The 22,422-nt window shown below is 42.5% G+C and overlaps 1 protein-coding gene across 1 annotated transcript in view; it reads left to right on the plus strand.

Annotated features, from left to right (window-relative positions):
• Positions 1 to 5,419: 5,419 nt before the first annotated feature.
• LOC103358921 (protein kinase C-binding protein NELL1) overlaps positions 5,420 to 22,422 on the plus strand; it is a 328,461-nt gene continuing 311,458 nt past the window's right edge. Inside the window, exons 1-2 of the mRNA XM_008284073.1 lie at positions 5,420 to 5,468; positions 5,984 to 6,112. Coding sequence (XP_008282295.1) covers positions 5,420 to 5,468; positions 5,984 to 6,112 — 178 coding nt within the window. The remainder of the gene's footprint in view (positions 5,469 to 5,983; positions 6,113 to 22,422) is intronic.

Below are 22,422 nucleotides of genomic sequence, written 5' to 3' on the forward strand. Positions count from 1 at the left end.
TCAGATTTGGTGCATATTTAATGCAGACGGCATGTGTGTACAGCACATTTCAGTTCAGTGCTTTAGAAGAAAGAACTTTTCAGATCTTTTTCTTGAATAAAATCCTCATCAGAATACAACCTAATTATTAAAAGTAACAGTCAGAGTGTTAGATTGTTGTATGTGTTGTATGATTGAATTAGATTTTTATTGATGTACAAACACGCAGACGTAAAAGTCAGTTTCCATGTAGCACTCCCTCCATCCACCAGGTGTCCTCAGTCCTTCAGCCGACACCTGTCCACCTGTCTGCCACACCCACCTCACCTGCTTTCCTCTTCCACTCTTTGCCAGAATGTTTAGTGAACTCCACACCAGAGGGCTGCCCTGTGAAGCAAGATTAATGGGTTAGTGTTGAGCACAAACCCAGAGTTTTCAATGCTACGGGGATAATTTATGCTGCTCAGCTAACTTGGCTCTGCTCAGAGTTTAAATCAGCTGAAAGAAGCATGACCTTTCCACCACTTTTTTTTGCCTGTTGATTCTCTCTAGTGATACATATTCTCAGCTGAGGGAATATGATGCATCTTCATCTACATTTTATTTGCACAGGAACCCACATGTGTGCAGTTGGTGATGGGAAAAAAAAATGCATACATGTGCTTTGATGTTTGCTCCTGATTTGCTGCCACGTCAGTTTTCCCACTGCTGATACTGCAGTTCATACAACACGGATTAGAAAATTGCATAATTTATTGGCATTTTCCACAGATAAAGCTTTCAACATGTAATCGATAACATTAATTGCACCTCCGCTTTTTTTTTTTTGCAGGTGTCTTATAATTAATCCCTCACCCTTCTACATGCTGAAGTGTTCTCGAGCAAGACGCTGAACCTGAAGTTGCTCCCGATGGCTGGCGATCACCTCGCACGGCAGCTCCGTCAGCATCGGTGTGTGAATGTGCATGAAAAGGTGAATGAGAAACACATTGTAAAGTGCTTTTAGTACCACTAAGGTGGGAGAGTGCTGTAAATGCAGCCCATTTATCAAACGTTTAAAGTTCGTCTGTGCTCTAATGTGCAGCTGTCACCTTAGAAATAAGCACATTAATGAATAAGAAGGTAAATGAATACACCAACTTAGACGATTAACCCGTTTTCTACCAACAGCACTTTTTAACGCAGTCGAGTGTTGGATTATTTATAGCTCCTCCTGATTGAAGTAGGCTGCGTGCGGTCCGTGTATTTTTTGCAGATGAAGACTCGCATGACATGAAATGAGCTGAGCTGAGCAAAGAAAGTGGATAACCACTGTTGTTATACCCGTTTTGAGGTTTTGTTGAGCCAGCTGCTTCGTAGAACACATCTCGGCTCTCGAGCTTTGATTTTGTTTCGGCCAGTTACTTTCTGACCATTTTTGCCACAATTAGTGAATTTGCCTGCCTCCCTACCAATTATATATAAACTACTGCTGCCTGCTTGGGCCCGGTGCTACAAGTTCATCAGGTTATCTTTTTCTTTTCATTATGTTGCTTCACTAAACCTTGCAGCCACAGCCATTCGAAGATGTCGCACAAGCTGGTTATCAACTCGGAAAGTCAACACGGGGATTCATGTTTGCCAGATAACCAAACGTAGACATGTGTAAAGATGTATATTTCTCTAAAGAAGAACAAAACATATTTGTCAATATAAAGCACTGGAATGGTCGGAAAGTTGGAAAAAAAATGCAGATTCTCTAAACGCATGAACTCAGAGGCTTATCGATATCACTGCCCCATCGTTACGGAACAAGTACATCTGACTATTGCATTAAACGTGTCGCTTGGATGTAGCCTTTGTCACGGCTCCTTTTACCCTTTTTCTTTCAGGTGCAACCTTGGCGATGTTAAACAGTCTTGGAGCATGTAAAGAACAAACATAATACCATCATTCAAACTGGTAAGTACACTCAGCTACTTGTAAATCCCGTAAGGTCAACAAGTACAAGGCTCCGGTGCTTTGTCAGTCTCTGTTTTAGGACTACATCGCTACACAAAGGCCTGTAGAAAAATTAAACCGCTTTAAAAATATCTTGCAGTTGAGAGCAAAAAAAGATGAAGCAAGGAAGGCTGGAGCTCCTTCCACTGAGATCTGTCACATCTGTGCTCACCGGTGAGGAGAAATCAAATCAACTTTCACCTTTCGGTATTTGTTTTTCCACTGTGGAACCAACAGAGACCAGAACCAACAGTGACTGGACCAAAATCCAGCTCTGGTGAGTTTAACCAGTCAGCATTGAGACCCATACAGCCGCTCAGAGGGATAACGATGAATCAATTTATTGATTAGATGTCAACTAATTAATCAGTTGTCAAATATTCCAGCAATTGAATTATCATTTTGAGTCATTTTTATTGCAATCAGTCTAAACTCTGTGATTTCAGCTTCTTCTGTGTGAACATGAAGAGTTCATTTGCAAAAACAGATAACTCCATTTTTGTAGATTTTCAGAAAACTTATTTTTTTGTTGTTGTTTGCTTGAGATGATATCAATCAAACTGAAGCTGAGTGGATTTGACTCAGTAGAAATGACAAAAATAGAGATAACTTAAGTTTGATTGATGTTGTCTCAGGTAGATGATGGAGAAGTTGGTTTTCTGAAGGTTTGTGAAGATGCAGTTATCTGTTTTTTGCACATGAACTCTTCATATTTTCTGGGTTCTTTCCTCTGTGACAGTAAACTGAAGGTCTTTGGACAAAGCAAGACTTAAGGAAACTCTGATCCACATTTTTCAAAGGGTTTAGATGGTCTCTAGAAACTCTTCCCCTCCTGGGACACCGTCTTATTATCCACGGGTTCATCTAAGAAAAGTGATGCCATTTTTCCAAGACAACTGTTGGGTCAGTTGGCAGTGTTTTGATGCATGTTAATCTGAAGCAGGTTTGGTGTTCAGCACATGCTAACATGTCAATCTTCCCCGCTAAGTACTGACCCACCACTGCACTGCTGAAAACCCATAAACCTGCAGTTCCATTGCATCAAATCGTATTTCGTTGCACAAGCGTCTGGTTCCGGTCTGCATTTGCATCCTCCTCCCTGCTCTCCTAACACAGTTTCTGCTGAAATCTACAACAATAGATCGCATTTTGTAAGCTCGTGTGTTTTGTATGCAAAGAAAGCTGCAACTTCAGTTGAAAAGACTTCATTCCCGTCTGTGCTTAACTCGGGTTACTGAAGGCCAAACCGTGTGAGTCATTTTCATACTTGTCAAAAACTATTCTCTAAGACAGAAGCATATGTTGTGGTATGTCTCCACTTATTTATTCAGATGTCTCCCTTAAAGAAACATGATGGAAAATACTTATGTGCTTCCTTTTGTATAGATTTCGATGGGATGATTGAACCCTAAACATCAAGTTGCTTCCTGTAGGCAGCAAACTTAACTGAGAACAAAGACTAGAAGTGCTGCAGGGGGAAACAACTAACCTGGCTCTGAACAGAGGTAATAAAATCTTCCTCGCAGCACCTCTGCAGCTCACTATGTGCTGGACTATTAGCAGCCAGGGGAGACTTCAGGTTTCTTTGTTTTAAACTAAGTTAGGTGCTGGTGGTAACTTTTATGTTTAGCATGCAAACAATAGGATGGTATTCTTCACACTTAAGAGGCTCAAAATTTTCCAAAAATGTCACATTTTTCCTTTTTTTTCTTGTTTGTATATGAAGTGTTCCTGCAAATTATACCACACATGGTATTTTTTAATAGGGTTGTCATGTATGAAGCTGCACAGAACTCTTTCTCAGTGAAGTTAAGTTGCGACACAACTGAACAGGACAAAAAAATCCTCAAAAAATCAGACAGTTTGTCGACCACCAGGTTGTGGATGATCATGAGATGGGTTCAAATGAGGAGAGAAAACCCCGTCAGTTACCTGAAGGAGCTGGATGCAACAAGAAATGTTAACATTACTGCAAAACAGGTTCCACAGCATTTAAAAATACAGTCAAAGATCACAAAAACTTTCTCTTTGCAGACAAACTCAGCCCCGTTTTAGCATTCACATCCAAATGTGTGCAGATCACGGTTTGGTCGGGCATTACCGGTGGGTGAAACACCAGCATGGTATTATTTACAAAGATGAAGCACAGAGAGGGAAAAAAAAAATCATAAAAATCTGCTTTCATTGCACTCAGCTGTTTGCTTGTTTCTTCTTTTCCTTGGCTGTGCGTGGTAACAGGAGCCTTTATGTACATCTGCTGTGCCTCAGAATAGAAGTCCACACATGATTTGGATGTTGAAGAAGAGAAAGCAAAGAAGTAAATGCACTGGACAACACTGAGCAGCTTGACTGCTTCGTTTCCACTTATTAAAAAGTCTGAAAGGCAGGAATTATGCTTCCTCTTAACCCCACTGCAAGTCCAAAAACAATTTCAGTGATCCGTCCCTCCCTCTTCTCTGCAACCTGTAATTTCAAATATGTTTTTTTCTTTTACCCTTCAAGGTTTTTTGGTTCTGGATCAGTGGATATGCACGCTGCTGCTGTTTACAGGCTAATTTTAGAGGGTGAAACAGTGACCTGCATCCCAAAGCAGACATTACTACACATGCACAGGTTGGAAGAGGCGCTGCCGCAGTCACTTCTCCCCCCATTACCAGCTTGTGTTGATCCAGGTAACCCGCACAACCTGACAACCTGACAATGTACACAAATTAGAGGCAGGCAGCAGAGGGACATGATTAATGGTTCTCAATAAGGACAGGCCCCTGAGGAAAGAGGAGCAGCAGTGCTTGTAAAACCCAGGGATTTTCTGAGGCTGGGAGGAGGAGAGGTCGGTTTAGGAGCCGATGGGGGGGATGCTGTGTGAAGTGCTATTGCACAGATTCCCTACTTAGAGCAAACTCATGCTCTGCAAGCTATAGTGTCTTGAAACCTTTATTAAAACGTGCTACACTTAACGAGCTGCAGACTTGTTAATGCACCCCAGCAGAGAGGAAATTCTTTGATTAGTCCCTGTTGAGACACGTAAGAACAGACTGCCGATCTATTACAGAGAATTCCCACATCCTCCACTCACCGACTTTCCTTTGAATTCCATTTTCTCACCTCCAAAACTGGAAGTTTCTGTGGTCTGAGCGAGGGGGAACTTTGCAAATGGATTGTTGAGAATATCCTCAGATTCCTCCCCTGCAGTCCAGCATCACACCTGCGCTGAATAAACGCAGACGTGCGGCGCGTTTGATGCCACGCAGAGGATGATTAGATGCGTTCAAACACCATAATCTGATGCGGTTTCGCAGTGAGGGAACCCCTGCTCCTGTGCTGTGGACCATTCCTCCGTTCCTCCACATCCAGGCGAGGTGAGAGCAGCGCACAGCGCCAGACGGACCGGAGCGGGTTAGTGTGGATACACAGCAGAGCGCACGACTCACGGACTCTGTACAGCGCAACTCCAACACAAATGGATATTTACGTGACTCTCCTCTCCTTTTTCTTTTTTACCAAACCATGTAAGTACGAGCCGTGTGATTGCACTGTGTGGCTGCAGTGAGTGATTTTTGTTGTTGTGAGTGACAGGAGCTTCTTGACGCTCCTCGGTTTGCACCTTGCGCGCAAACATAGAAGATTTTTGGTTGAGTCTTCGGGCTGCAGCATTTTGGGGTTTTTTTGTGTTTTTTATCAGCTGCAGTTTTTAGAGTTAGTGTTTGAAAGCAGGTAGGAGGAAGATAAGAATAAAGACATGACATGTTTCACCTTAAAGTGCAGCTCACCTACACCGTGGAGAACACAGGTGATGGCTGCGGGCAGATTCGGCGCATTTCAGTGGGCAGCTTGAGCAGTTCCCTGCGTGTAAATGAAAACTGCATGACTTTTCCCACACCCAGCCATCTTAAGCAGTGGAATGCACATGAGCACAGACTATATCTCTGCGTTAAATGAATGAGGCTTGTAGTTGAAGCCTCTCAGCAGGTTGTGAACCCGCCGCTCCACGTCCTCTAACCTTCATTTCTCTCCCCCCTTTCAGCTTTGGCTTTCGGATCAGATCAAGACTACCAGATTGATATCATCAATGAACTTGACCTGGAAAATGCCACCTATGGAATTACCCAAGTGGCGGGGCTCCACAACAGCAGCAAAGCCTTCCTTTTTCGAGGTAACGCACGCACACTGCTTTTCTTCATTAGTCGCAAGTTCACAAACGTCTTTGTCTTTATTCTCATGGCTGCGCACGCACGCACACGCACGCACGCTCGCCCCTTTTGTTTCATTAGTTGGTGTGAGCAGAGCCACGCAGCGCCACACCTTTTGGTGTCACAGTATTGGCGGGGATGCTGAGACGGAGCACTCCGGGGAGCCTCTGCTCATAATTACTCCACATTTAATTTGTCCCAGGCAGCAGATGCCCAGCCTCTGCGTGGACACACTTGAGCGCGCTGTCTGCCTCGGATATGTGCAGCACTTCGATTGTTTCAAATGATATCCACTGTGTGTGTGTGTGTGTGTGTGTGTGTGTGTGTGTGTGAGATCCCAACAAGTGGTGGTTAATGGACATAAGGGTGTGTTGGGTTGTGAGGAGCTGGAGGACGCACAGCCAGTGGTTGGAGCGTTTAAAGCCTCCAAGAAAACACAAATGTCAAAAGTTGGACAGGTGACAGTGATGAACTACTGACACAGTGTTGGTGCTGTTGAGGTTTGCTGCTGTCTCAGGTGTCAGGAGATTGCTGTACTATGATTTGCTTTGCTGGCTTCCCTCTGCTCTGTACTGTTTGGCACAACTTGTTCCTCCTTCCTCCAGCGCCGTCAGCTTTAAGCAGAGGCGGAATTGATAGAGTAGAAGTTGCCTACACGGAGGGAAGAAGAGACGGAGAATATCAGGGTGACTGTGTGAGTGTTGCAGGAGAGTTTCTTTTAGTCATCAGTTGCTGCCTTTGTGGTTCTGTGTGTTCTGTTTTTCTGGCTTGGATGCAGCTACGCAACAAAAACCTGCGAGGATTAACCTGCGAACAAAGTTATCTCATTAAAACAGTCTTTTATTAATTCAGGTGTGGCTTGATATTAGTTTTATAGCCTCATCGCTGTTCATTAGTGTTCAGCCCCAACAAACATCCAGTAATGTTGGTGGGAAACAGAGCTTTTTTTTCTCCCTTAACTATTCAAAGATACTGGCAGAAGCACCAGCAGCTTAAATCCCAAAACAGCAGCTTTAGGTGTTGAGATTCATCTAAAGCAGAGTGGTGGTGGTGTTTTGTGTGTGTGTGTGTGTGTGTGTATGTTGTGTGTGTGTGTGGTTTTATTTTGTAGAGTGCTTGGCTCAGTCCGCCACTGGCTCTGTATGAATGAAGGCAGAGCAGCTTGGCCAACTCTGGCGAGGTGAAGCTGTCCAAGATTCAGGGCTGGAGGCCATACGGGATACACAACCTTACTTTTTACTTGATACACACACACACACACTCCCACTCGGAGCTGCTCTGCCTACAGTTTCCAGGCTCTCGCGGTGGAGGAGCAGCAGCAGCCGGATAGCATGGGAAACAGGAGGCCAGTCCAGTGGGGAAAACTGGCTGTGCGAGTGCTGGAGAGGATGCTGGTGTTGTGACCTATTTAACACTTTTGCTTGCCTTTGTGCTGCTTTCACGGTCCTGTAACCCAGATGGCTCCACTGAGCACCTGCAGCCAGTGTTGCATCAATTACCAGGTTCATTTAAAAAGATAAAAAAGTTGATGTTGTAATGGATTGCAGCAACAGGCAGTCTGTGATTAACCACCTTGTCGAAGCCGTGGCTGATTGGGTCAGTGATTATTCAAGATATGCTGCGTGCAATCATGCCGTGCGCTGGACTCGATGTCTTATTTCATCTGTTTGATTGCGTGCATAGCGTGGGAACATATTCTAATGGCTGGGAAAACGAGGCGAGGCTGTGTTGTAATTGATGTCGATTGCACTGAGAGACCCGGGGAGAGCTCTGGCAGCGTCTCCGGCTGGACACTGGGACCAGTCTCACCAGTCTCCCGGTTAGCCAGCGATCCACAAACAGCAGATGGTTTGAATTAGAAAATAGCTTTCAGCATCTCCCCTCTTACGCTTTCGGCAGAATGAGCCGCCAGCACGAGCCAGCGTAGGAGAGGCAGCCTCCGCTAAAAGGTCCTTATCTGAGTTTGTGATCCGACCTTGCCATGAAAAGAAAAATGCTAATAATCCCCCAACATGCACAGATAGCAGGGAACAAACCTCAGCTAATTGCTAAGATATTTGCATATTTGTTATGGTTTGTACTTTTCTTTTTTCATCAACAGGATCGCTTACGTTGCTGGAACGTCTGTGATGTATTGAACAAAGTTAACTCGCCCAGACGAGAGCTGACCTAGATTCACATCGTGCATTAGAACCCAGATTATCAACCTCATTACTCAGACCCCCTATAACCCAATGGATGCTAATTTAGATTTAAAGTCATGGTGAGTCTGTGTGTTTGGCATCCCCCCTATGGATACAGTTGTCTGTCAGCTTGGTCCAAAGTGAAATATCTCAACTTCAGGCAGATGGTGGCACTTCTATCATGCAAAGCTTTCCTCTCGAGACTGTTGAAAATGTGCTTAGTGCTTGAAAAATATGAACGCTCCACAAAATACCCGAACAAGCACCGGACGCATTACCGCACATTCTCGCTACCCAGTGAATAGACTCTCTGACTTTGCTCAGCTCAAAGCATTAAGCCTAAGCCTGCATATAGTACATAACAAAGTAAAGCTTAAACCAGATCCTAGTTTTCACAGTTCTGCTCAGTTCCTCGTATCAGAAACCGACCTGCCTCTGGTCCTGTATCTGAATTCTATGTGGGGCAGTTCGGGTCCCTGTTGTCTCCGTATCCGTGTGTCAATAACTCAAGTGCATCCAGGCAGACTCAAGACTCTGCTCTGATCACGGCATGCATCATCGCGGGAGAAAAATTAGATTTGTATTGATGCAAAGCAAAGACCAGGAGCTGTGAATGGCGGGGGGAAGTAGACGTGCGTCTCTGCTGCTGTTCAGATGTAATTGGGTGTTAATTGGTGCCACATCATGCTGCTGCGGTGACGGTGTTCATCTCTGTTTGGGCTCACTGCGTTTTGGATCGGTTTAATTATAATTAATTATCCTCTAATCTGTTTGGACATAGTCTGACTGTCCTTGGGTCACTTTTGGACGAGGTGTCTCTCTCTCTTTTTTTTTTTTTTTTCTCTCTGGAAACTATATCTTTGGATGGCGTATTTGTGTTTTATCGACCTGTTTCGGACCAACCTCCAGGTTGAAGACAGTCAAAGAAACTCCCTGCAAAGACGCTAAAGCGGCCGCCATGCAGCGGATAAACTGTTTTGATTTAGAAAGCAACATGAGTTTCCTTCTGAAGGGCAAATTTAACCCTGTTAGCGGTAAAGAGCTACGATAAGCTTTCATGGGATTTCATATCCACTCAGCGACGTCTATTAGTCCTGTTATCACATTGATGGAATCCTTGAATACTGAGCTGTTGTACCTGCGCTGAATGCTGTCTTACTGTACAGCTTTGATAAGGTTGCAGCGGGTTTTTAGATCTGTTATTGCGTTTTAACATGCTGACATGGCTTAAATTGTTGGTTAATGGTCATGTGTTGATAATTATCAGTTTTCAAGGCCTCATTTTTTCACATTTTATTTTAATATGAGATTATTCTTTGATTTGTGTGATTAAAAAAATCAAAAATCATTATTTCATTGGGTATTCAAATAAGATCTTAGAATTTGTTATAATATTCATACTTTTGAATTACATGAGCATTGCTAAGTTGAACACGATGCTAAACCTGCCCAGCATTTAGGAACTATCTGTGCATCAGTCTGGTCAGTATAGATCTCCTCTCCTCTCCATTGACTCTCTTCTTCACAATCATTAATGTTAAATAGTTAAATGGTAACAACAAATGCAGCTTTGATCCAGATAGCCCTGAAATCCATAAACACGCCTCCTATCAGCCTTTTAGGCCAATTATCCTTAACATATAACAACTCTGCAGTTGGCTGTTTGGACTGAAATGGTCTATAATTAACGCTCCATCGACCCTCTTGTCGATTCCAGTCAAAAGTTTTTTTTTTTCCCTCGCCTCATTTAAAACAAAAATCCAGGCTGAAGCACCTCAGCACAGTGTCGGAGAGAGAAAGAGCTGTAGCTTATGCAAAATGCAAATTTGTATGCTCATATTTTCTTTCTTTACACGATCTACTCCTGCAAATGACTGCCTAAATGCAGCACGTGAAGTGTGCATCAGATATGTCCGGCAAACTGCAGAGGAGTTCAGCCGCAGGAAAAGTTTGTGATCGAAAAAAAAAAAAACAACTGCAGAAGCCGGGTTTGCCACAGCAAACACAGAATAAGGAATGCACCCACAACAATGGAGAAAAAGCCCGAATAGGATGCTGTGAGGAAAAATCCATCTTAACATTAAGACATGGGGTGAGCCTTTTTGCTGACGAAGAACTCGCTGATTGCAATTGCTCCCTTTCACATACAGAAATCAGTGGAAAGCAGCAGCAGCAGCTTTGTGGAATAAAAAGTCGTTCTAGGAAATACTGGAGGTGTTCCACTGATTTTTAGGAAGTGCTCAGAGAAATAGTTCAGATACGTGTATGTGGTTTCTTGTGATGCAACTTTGTCCATTTATTGTGAAGTAAGAGGCACAACGAGTTTGTTCTTAATGCGCTGTTTGTTTCATCTGTACAACTGAAGTGTACGAGGTGTTGCAGTTTCATGGAGACCTACGTGTAAACCACCATGTTTATGTTGTTGAATGGATAATTAAGAAAGGACACGATAACTTGGACTTTCTCCAGTTAAAATTTAAAGACTGGAACCGGAGGAGCGTTGGGGAGGTTTTGCACCACACCGAGTCTTTCTCTGGATCAGTTTGCACGAAGCTGCAGCTGCCTCTTCCGTCGGGTTGTTGTGGAACACCACTTTTTGTAAGGAAAACTATATATTGTGAAAGCTGAAATAGGTGTGTTATGAACAGCAAAATTGCAGAGTCTGAAAATCACTCAATTTCAGCAGTTGAAAAGAAAAACTGAATTCGTCTCAAACAAGAGGCCAGCAGTGCAGACAGCACTTTATTAACAGAAGAAAACAGACTGCTGTCTTTCGACTTTCCCCTCCGAAACCCCGACGAGAACTGGAGGAGGTGGACAGAATAATGAGAACAGAGTGAATTTCGATTAAAACACGGCCACAGAGGTATCAGAGTAAATGTTGATGAAGCAAAAGATGTTTTTTCGTTGCTGCAGTTTTTATTTTATTTTAACAAAGACGACTACAAAGAGGCCAAATAATCTGAGCCCTCCTGCAGGAAGATCAGTCGAACGAGGTGAAGAAATATTTTATGTGTCCAAGGAACCAATTTGTTGCCGAACAGGCAAACTGCATATTGCCTTCTACTGTATGAGGGGATTAAATTCCCCTTTGGGTTAAGATAGAAAGGATTTACGTCATTTGCTAGTTATTCTTTAAGGTTTATAGCTATTCACGTTGTTCTATATTTTTCTTATTAACAAATGCCACATATATGCATCTGTCTCACTGCTTTCCAAACTTGCCTTTTGCTCTCGGGCCGAAGCTCATTTTCACGTGCTGACGATATAAAACTTATCAGAAATTCTGCAGGGTACATGTCTAAAAAAGTGATTTCCTACTACATCAAGGCACTGTAGTTATCAGCATAGGAGGTTGTGTAAACTGTGTGTTGAAGGCGCTGCTTTTAGCCCTGTTTTTATACATCCTGGTGCTCTATTCAGAAGGGCTGCTTGACAGTTATGAAGCAACATGCCACTCAGTTAAAAAAAATGTGCATCTGTAATGCGTTTTTAATAGTTTTTTGACAACAGTTGAGCTTCATAGCACCAAAGTTCGACTTATACTTTAGCTACATGGACAAAACCGATGAAAAGAACCATTCCTTGTAAATTGCAGTTGCATAGATGATGCATACGTTCAATAAATAGCATGAAAGTGATGTGGTGCAAAGAGATGTGGTGTCAATAGCTGGGCTTTTATATACACAGTGCAAGTAAAATAAAGTTGTCTTTAGTCTAAAAACTTGAGCAGTGTGTCAGTCTATCGTTGCAGTTCCTTGAATGTCCACTAGAGGTCGGCTCTAAAAGTGAGTCAATCCCCATAGACCTCTATATTAAAATGTGCAACTTTACAGCAGAAATAAATATGTTTACAGCCTGGTTGACAAAACCGCCCACCTTGTTCTCTATAGCAAACCCCTCAACCATTTAAATTGTATTAAGGCCCAAAGTTCTGCATAATAAGGGGCACATGCAATTCATTCATGTAAATATTCTTAAATTTGTGTTCCTAGTATCCTTGGGTTCTTCTGTTTGTCTTATTTATATTGTATTTATAGTGTCTATACCTCATCTCTTTGATTTGTAGTTGTGTTTTCTTGCTTTTCTTACTGTCACATTGGTGCAGTGATGTTTCAAATGTGCCATCGTGGGACTAATAAAGGATATTCTTTACAGTTCTGTACTATTCTAGCTGCTTAAAGTAACAGGTGTTTGCTGCATAAAAACTGCATGGGGCCATGTTGGGACACCTATTACACCAATATGTGCAATAGCAGTTTCAAACACGTACATGTTTGTAGTTCAAACATAATATTCTAACAAAACGTGTAATAAACAAATGCTAATGTATTAATGGGGCTATTCCTTAGTTTTTAAAATTTTTTTTAGTCATGTAGAAAACAACCAGAGCTCTGTGATGATTGTTTGCATGGATGTGTTTTAACCTAAACCTTGATCTTTATGTAAACCTAGCCAGTAGAAGAAACTAAGGAGTCATATGATGTGGGTGCATGTCAAGTAAAAAGAATAGGTCCAAAAAAACGTAGGCATCTCTCAGTTTTACAGCCTTTATTGTGAAATTAATATGCTTGCTGCTGTACAGCTTTTCTACATTCTGTTGTGAGACTACGATGAAGTTGGCTGCAAAGAAGTCAGTCATAGACGCCCATTTCTGTACCTGTGGGATCAGTAAACAGACCAGAGACTGCGTCGGGTTTTGAGTAAGAGGCAATTCGTACTTCTCCTCAGTGAGCCAACAGCAAAACCACTATCAGTCTTTCTGCTTACGCATAGAGCCGACATAAATGAAGCAGTTTGCCAGATTGCCTTTTGACTCTTTTCTCACAGTTGTCAAAAGGCAATCTGGGAACGGTGAGAAAGCTCAACATGAAGTAAATAGATGAAGCAATGTGGAGGTACACACCAAAAACTCTAAAATCGTGACAGCAGGAGGTACAACTTTACAGATGCCGTTCTTTAAAACCAAAAGAAAAACAGATGATACGAGGAACTTTTGTGTCAGTCAAGTCTGAATCGGAGTTCTGAATTTTAATAACGATGTTCTCTAAGTGCAGATGGGACAAATAATTCCCGGAAGTTTTTCAGCCTGAAATGAGGCTCGGCGTGGTGATTACTGCTTATTGCTGTCCCTGAATACACACAATAAAAGGTTTCCTAATTTACTGTATTGGCGAATGCTTTCCTCGCCGTCGTCTCACGAATGTGTAGGTACGGCTCTGATCTGACGCCTCATCAGATGCTCTGTTTGTGGAAACCCATTCAGCTGGCTTCCATGTGGTATAAATGACTGTATTCTGCATAAAAAACAGGTTTCTGATGAGTTAAAGGGGAAAACAGTTGCTGTCTTTGCTGTCCACTGTGTCCAGCTATCCTTTCATTATGTAGCAGCATTAAGCTTCATCCAAGTGCAGGAAACATCTGGTTTACAACCCCGTGGCTTTGTTATATCAGTTCAGTGAAGCACCGCTGAAACAGTGTACAGTTCTTTTAAACACTCTGAATATCAAAACCCACTGGTGGGGTTAAAAGTCATGTTGTTTGCAAGAAAATCGGCAAATTACATCTTTAACAAAGGAAATTGTTGGATTTTCATCTTTGTAACTGTCTGTCATCTACTCACCTGTCCTGCGATGTGTCATTTTTCTAGGAAACTTAACTAAATCTAACCTTAAAATTGTAATATATAATGAAAAAATGCTTTAATTTACGAAATAAAGTCTTTGCTCTAACAAAATTCTGTTAACAAAAAGCAAAAAGTTCTGCACTACTCCTGTGCAACTGAAAAAAAAGGCTTTATCACTGTGCCACGCTGCATTTTTGAGTTCCCTCTACTTCTAGCTATGGTTGTGCTGTTTCCTCAGAGGTCGGGGCTTTATATTGGGTTAAAAAATGAGTCCACAGTGAGTTGAAATGTAACGTGAGCAAAACGGACTCAAACAAGACAAAACAACAAACGGAGACATTGTTTCTTTTTTTTTGTGTGGTAAGCATAACGGAGTAAAAAGCCCATAAACGCTGACGCTGAAATTAGCTTTATCAGAAATTAAATTAATTCAATAGCTTATGAATAATTGACGTTACATAATGTTTAATCAGTGTATAACAGAACATGTTCAGCCTCAGGAACTGCTTTCTGCAGCTCATGAATCTCATAAATCTGCAGCGCACAAGTTAAGTCCAGAGCCAAAGTTGGGTGCCCACGCAGGCCACAGTAGCAGTTCAATAAAGTGAGATAAATAGGACATTTAGAGCAATATTTATGGGGATTAGCAACAGAAAAAAGACTTGACTCTTGAAGCAAACTCTTAACATGGACAGAAGGATCACTGGTCAGATATTGTGACGTCTGAATTGTAAGTGTAGTGCTGTTTGAACGTGTGAAGAGCGACAGAGAAATTTAAAACAGGAAGAAAAGCAGACATTTAGCCACAGAGAGGGAAAAAAAAGGCAGAACTTGAGGCAACAATAAAGATACCTTTAACCACAGTTTATTAAGCATAACCGCTTTCCTACATTAAACAAGCCATGCAGAAGAAAAAGTAATGTTCTCATTATGCTCCAAGTATCACCGAAGACAATCGTGGACCACTGCTTAGTATTTGTTCTTCAGACACGGAAGTCGTGGAAAATGAGCCGGTGTGTGTAAAATGGTAATCAGCACCATGGCGGAGTGAACAGCTCCACTTCAGATGCTCTGCAGTTTAAACCAGGATGAAATTTAAACAGTGTCAAACATAAAAAAAAAAAAAGATAAACCAGAATTAAAGTGGCTTATCTGAAGCAAATTGGAAGCACTTGTAACTCCCAGCCTTGACATTATATTCTTAAATTATCCAGGTTGAGACGCTCTGAGGTTATCACGAAGAGTAAACTTTTAAAAGGAAAAATTCACAGTGTGGAGAAAGGCTCCCACTGCTTTTTACACAAATGTGTTCATACAACAGACTTTAAAACGGACAAGAAAAGAGTTTGTGAGCGCTCGTGGCCCTGTGACAGTTGATGATGCCCTCTTAGATGTTTCCACCTGACCTCTGCTCTTTGATTTGTCCTGGAGGGCTTGTATAGGTAGAGGATGATATGAATGCAGCAAAGTGTTGGGAAATCCTGGAGGGCAACATGATTCAGCCTGCAAGAGAAATGCAACTCGGGGAAATTTGTTTTCCAGCAAGACAGTGAGCCGTAGCGTTCAGCCAAAGCTACACAAAAATGGCTTGTGGAGTGGCCAAGAATGTGGTAGAACTGCAGTGTCCAGATGTGCAAGGCTGGTGTAGAACTATTCAAAGAGGCTTAATGCTGTAATTGTGACCACAGGTACATCTGCTTAATAGTAATCTAAAGAGGATGAATACTAATGCAATCAGTTATTTTGCATTTTATGTCTAATTATTCTACATTGCTTTGTAGAAATCAGTTTTCACTTTGACATGAGAGAGTCTTTTGTACATTCTTTTTCAAACAGCCCAAGTAGGTCACTTAATGTGAAACCTTCTTTTATGTCAGATAGCAAGGCTGTCGGATTGTCAAGACAGACGTGGAGATACAAGGAGGGCTTGATGGTTGAACGGCCACTTCCACCCCGGGGGGAGCGCTCCGACGGGGTGGAAGTGTACGGAACGCACAGGCAGTACTCTGCTGCTGATGCCAGTTAAGTTGGCGGTCACAGTTCTGTTTCCACCATCGGTGGCGGCGGCGGCAGGGAAAGAATACCGTGGCGATCATGTTGTAAATGTGCTGGCTCCGGTTGGACAACTACTTTTTAAATCACAAGATACGCTCCACCGCTACCATCCGTGTTTACGTCCATGAACACTGAGCACGCTCGCTGTGTGTGATGTCGTCGTGTCCTCTTCTGCGCATGCGGGACACGTTTGGGTCGTATGAAGTTCACACAGCAGATCACATACAAGTCGCATTTAATTGGAAATGTGAACGAACTCACAACAAAAATCGGATTTCACAAAAAGTCCTGCAGTGTGAACGTAGCCAATCTGTCGGCTTGTTCAGTCAGATAATACGCCGTCATCCTTATAAAATGTCATGTCGGAGTCAGAATCCAAGGCTGTCGGTATGTTAAGCCTGTTTTTATGGGTTCTGTTCGTTTTTCCTTAAAACCTGTCGGATAGCGAGGTTTTCAGATTGTTAAGGGTCAGATTATTGAGTCACGACTGCATATTGACGATGATTCAGTGTTGAAAAGCAATAAAAAGGGAAAACTTCAAACAGTGGTGTTTTTTTATTTTATTTATTTTTTCCTGTAGACAGTTACAGAGGCGCTGCAGCTATGTTCCTTCTTGTCTCTTAATGATTTCTTTGCATCCTCGTGCTTCTGCAAAGCTCCATTTCCCTCCCAATTTTCTCTTAATAGATTAAGTGGTGTTTTAACCTCCATCAAATCTTCTGCTGACAGGTGTCCTTGTCAAGCCAGAATTACTGAATATAAATCAATATGAACACTCAGTGGCCCATTTTGGTACCAACAGGGATTTAATCCATCAACTCTGCAGTAGCGGTGGAGTTTATGATTGAATTGATGGCCACTTTTATCTGTCTCTTCTCACAGAGAACAGTTTCTTGACACATAATCAAAAAAAAATTCCTTGAACCTAAAAATGGTTGGCCTTTATGTTCTTTTAGCGTTGCAGGTTTACCCCTCGGGTAGTCGAGGAGGGTAGAAGGTTAACAAGACGGACCGATAAATACTCGTCTCACCGCGGGTTCCCTTTCTTCTGAGCATATCAGCCCTGTGCATGTTACTCCTGTTTTAGAAAGTCATAATATGCCAATCTTTGATGTGCTCCAGTGAAATGTTATCATGCTCGTGTCAGGCGATCGGGCAGGCGGCAGGTTTGGCTCCACTCGAGCAGATCTGTCTGTTCTCTCACGGTGAAGATGAGACTAAGCTGCATGTAACGAAATTGAAAAGGAAAATGGCAAATTAAGGAGCCAAAATTAGCTCACAATTGCAGATTCTGCACTGAAATTAGACAGTAGGTGGTTCAGGCGGGAGTAATGGTTGATGACACATTTCAGAGATCTTGATAAACACAAATAGGCACAGTATGACCTGAACAGTTATTCTATTTTTACTGCGGGTTATTTCTGCACCGTTCTTGCAGGTTTGGAGTGAACTAGCTCGAAACTGAGAGATTTCAGTGAGGTCTCATTTTCTCCTGCATCCATGTTGTTGCTATTTATACCTCCCCCTTCTGACTGCAGAGCAGAGCTGGGTTGCATATGGCACAGATATTACAGAGAGAGCCCCATGCAGCCAGGCCCCAGAGGCTGTGGGCAGTTCACAGGCTGCGAGCAGCTAAGCCAGGCTACGACTCGAAAGTCTGCGGCGCACAATCCCAGCCGCTGAATCCAATGGAGGCTATCAAACCTTTCATCTTTTATGTATGAGCTTCCTGGCTGTCCTACTGCTAGAGGAGGCGAGACACTGGTCCCACCTCACAGGAACCTCGGTGGAATTATTCCGTTTGAATTATTCATCGTACATGAGTGCGATATCTTTTAAAGGGACAGACGTGTCTCTATTGCCCCGCTGATGTCAAATTAAAGGCAGCACAGAGGAGCACTGGCCAGACACAAGCGTCTACAGTTGGATGTGGGGAAACATGATCTCATTTGGCTCACCCAGACCTAAAACCCACAAAATTGGTACACAGCATCGTGGTCTCCTGGGAGCAGGATCAATAACAAGAGTTTACTCTAAAGGATCTATTTCTGGCACTGAGGCCCTGTCGTGAGGCTGCCTTGTGCAGTTTTTGCACCCAAACTGGAATTCTCTCCTAGTTTTGCCATCTGTTGGGTTTTTCTGAACCCCCCTTACGTGTTTCAGAGTCTCTAAAATCAAACATTTAAATTCCTATACATAAGGGCTTTATTATCCTGCTCCACTGATGTTTTATTTTGTTTGTTTTTATGTTCACATATGGTCACTTTTAAATTTGAAAATAAAGTCATTATTTTTAATCATGCTGGGCCTGTTCAAGTGGCCACCACTGGGGCCAAAAGATGAAGCAAACACAGAAATTCCAAAAAACTGCGGTTCCTCAAATGGCCGACTCTGAAAGCGAGTCAATCTCGACGGATCCGTATGTTAAAATGCCCCACTTTACAGCAGGAATAAACATGTTTACAGCCTGGTACGAAAACAAGCTGTTCTCATTTCCCCGTTCAATGACAACTGTATGGGCTGGGCTGATCATCACTGATCGATTAATTGCTGTTTAATAAAAATATATTGACTGCTAAGGTCAACGGTGATGACCTGCTTGTCAGAAAATGTATTGTAGATTTGCTGCAGTACTTCGTGGTGCAATCGGGTACAACAGTTAGGAGATCAGCAGCTTGTTTGCTGCGCTCAACACTGGAATCGGTTCCTCAGACTACAATCAGCTCCATGTTAACGATGTAAAATCCAGATTGTTAAATGAGTAGTTTTGTTATTGTTGTTTCAGTTGTGTTGGGTTTGAATTTTGTGGTTTCCGGTGTTTGTCGAGCCAAGAGTGTTGTGGCGGTTTAGCAAACAATGGGTCACCATGACGGAGATTTGTGTCGCGGTTAATGGTTTCCTTCCAGTGTTCTTTCATAGAAAAGAAAAAAAAAAGCAGCTGCTGTACTTTGCATTGAAGATTGATAGATTATGGATTGATAACGTGGCCGACTGTCAGATAAGATAATTGCTTAAAATGTGCATCTTTTGTGTGGACAGTGAGTTATGATAGAAGTCACCTGTTTAAGTAGTAATAAGTTTTGTATAATTAACAGTGTGGCTGCTTTGAGTGACAGGCGGGAGCCATCATAGAAAAGTATGCAACCTAGAGATGTTTACGTGGCTTCCCTCTCTGCTCCACCTCTTAGCTCATTCTTTGGATTAGCCAGGAGTTAGGAGGACTCAGGTACAATCAAGATGGCGACAACCGGAGCCACCACACTGAGCATTTTAAACTGCTGCTCAGGAACCCGACAGGTGACATCATGGAGGGTCTGTCCATATATCTGTATGGTTATCTGGTGGTAAGGATGATGAGGTTGGTTCGTTTGGCAGTCCATTAGATTAGCCTGTGCTCAAGTACAGTTTTAAATGAGTAATTATGCAGTATAAGCAGTAGAAGAGCTATATATGTATGCACTTTCAGCAGAGATGCACGATAAATACAGCATCATATTTATTCTGTATTGTGTGTTGTGATTCAGTACATAACTTTCCAGACATTCAAGATAAGTTAATAGACATGTTTTATAAGTATTGCACTCTGTCAACAGTTGGATTTAATCACTGGTTATCAAAATTGCAAGTCTCCGCTCGTCCAGCGTATCCCTGTGTGCAGCGTACACATATATATATACCCGTGCACAGTAAATAGTTACAGCTTTAATAATAACACCCCACACTGCAGCTCTCTGCACAGAGGGAGGCCGCATTGTTTTCTCCGTTAACGATTCATCCATTCTATTTTTATGATGGAGACGGTAGCGATCCATGTTGTTTTGTTTGTATTTTTGCAAGAGCCTTCAGATTTTTTTTTCTCTCATGAACAATACGAGTTCAAAACTGGCCGGGTGGAAAATAGTTGCAGCGGTGCAGCATTATCATGCATTCAAAGCTCTCCCAGAAAGTCTGGCTCATTATCACACACAGTGAAATGTCATCCACAATACGACATGCTCGTCTTTAAATCCATGGCTGCATGACTGGAAACTGGTGTAGTGACCTCAGCATGGAGCAATTAAACTCTGTCTATTTATCGCTGTCTCAAACTGTTCGTGGAAGGTGCAAGAATGAGCCTTCAGCAGCAGCTTCCTATCTCCATCAGAAGCTTGATATAATTAGCCCTGCTTTGTCCTGCCTGGGGCCATTGTCTTTGTTTTGATGGTATCTCTGTCGCACTGTAATTGCATTCACGTTCACTCCGCTGGCTTTATAACCTATCGTAGGATGGAACAGGAATTTGTTCTGTTGCGACTAATTACAGCTAATGACTTTGGCAGCATGTAGACAAGATATAGGAGAGGTTTACCAGCAGGCAAAACTTTACCCGAAAAAAGAACTCCAATTAAGGACTTCTGACTGCATATCATTAGTTATTTAGCGTCCAATTACCCATTTGAGCTTTTACACAGTTTTCACTTAGTATGTTACAGACACTATAAGTCCTAGCGTAAAGAAACATGAAGCAGCTTTTGAAATGAGTGTCATATACCATATATACAGTATAAATGATAACCTTGAATAAAATAAATGTTGATGTAATCGGATCAGTTAAAGCTAGCAGGTTATTTTTATGCACAGAAGTATCATTTTACTTACCAGCAGCACAAAGCACAATCGTACAATGATCACCTACAACATGAAATCCAGTGACAGGTGAGGCAAAGGACACTGATCATCTCATTACAATGCGTTATTGTTCTGGTGAATTTGGGTCCTGGCATTCATCGGTGCATCTGACATGCACTACCCACCAAAACATTATCCTACACCATGATAGTAGTGGCCTTCCGCAGCAGGACAGCGAGTTGTCACAAAACTGGAACAGCTCAAAGAAAATGACCCGGCCTCCAAACTCCCCAGGTTCCAATTCAGTTAAGCATACCCTGGATGCACCAGCACAATCCAGGAGGGCCCCACCCCTCACTCCATTGGGCTTAAAGGATCTGTTACTAATGTCCCAGTGCCAGACCTTCCAGGGATCCCATGACCTACACAATGTTAGGCTGGTGGTTTTACTGGCTAAAGGTTGTGCATTTAATCAAAACATTAAAACCCACTGATACATAACTAATATGGATTATGTCAGTGCAGTGCCAAGGCGTCAGTTCAGGAACACTCGTTGATTTGTTGGAACCTTTGGTGGGAAATAGGGCAAGTGTAAGGATCTGAGCGACTCTGACAAGTGTTTAATTGAAATAGCTAGACAACTGGGTCAGAGCATCTCCAAAACAGTCGGTCTGTGGGCTGTTTTGTTTTGATCTGCAGTGACCTACCAAGAGTTGTCCAAGGAAGGACACCAGATGAACGTACCCACGACAGAATTTAAGTTATTCTAAGAGCAGGATTGGGCACCTTGCCACACTGCAGACAGTGTTAAGGAACATAACAAAGAGTTCAAGGTGCTGACTTGGTGTCAAAATTCCCCAGATCTCAATCTGATTGTGCAACACTTGGAAAAACACCTCGCAACTTCTGGGACTGTTGAAGTCCTGACCTCAATAGGTCAAAATATTAATCAGGTGCTTTTAATTTTGGGGTTTATTGGTGTATTCCAAACCCTGTAGATGGACTTTTGCTTGTGACCACAATATTCAAGCCCAGATTTCCATTTAGATGTAGGATGGTTGGGAAAAAACAGTGCATGTTCTTTCCAAAAATGTGATCATAATGTCTGTTAAACAATCATGGAAACCGCTAACCGTCTGTGTTTAATGTATTCTTCACAAGCTTAAAATAAATAATCGTTCTAGATAAAATATCTCACCCATTTCTACAACAAATAGCAGCAGCCAAATGAAACAGTGCAGTTGATCTGTAGTTAAGGTACAGAGATAAGATATGTTGGGATTTAGCAGCACTCACTGGACTCATCTGCCACAATGTGGTCACGGTGCTTCATAGATTAACTGTCAGCACCAACAAGCTGGTTACCAAGACAACACCATAGCCGCCGCATGTTGCTGGTAATTTACCGTAAAAGATGCAGCCATGGCAGCTCCAAGGCAAAAGGTGCCACTGACAACCTTTAAACTCGAGCTGAAGCCTGTAACACGCCGGAGCAAATGCTGAGCGTATCGTGGTTGCCATGTGAACACCTTGCCGTACCAGTCTGGCTGATTTTCACGTTTAAAGTGCAGATGGAACTTCACATGGCTTTCGGCGATAAGAAAACTTCTTCGTCACTTCTGGGTCTTGTAATCGGAACAGGGGGGGAGGCGCTCACAACCCACACTTGTCTTCGTTTCCACTTACACTGAGGCTGACAGCTGTGGATTTATGGGACGTTGGCTAAAATTTACTGGTTGCCAGATTAATGCGACATCCTTTCATGCAACCTCAGTGTCCGTGATATTCACAGTGTCGTTTG

This window comes from Stegastes partitus, unplaced genomic scaffold (genome assembly GCF_000690725.1).
Source record: "Stegastes partitus isolate 25-593 unplaced genomic scaffold, Stegastes_partitus-1.0.2 Scaffold343, whole genome shotgun sequence".
Taxonomy (NCBI): Eukaryota; Metazoa; Chordata; class Actinopteri; family Pomacentridae; genus Stegastes; species Stegastes partitus.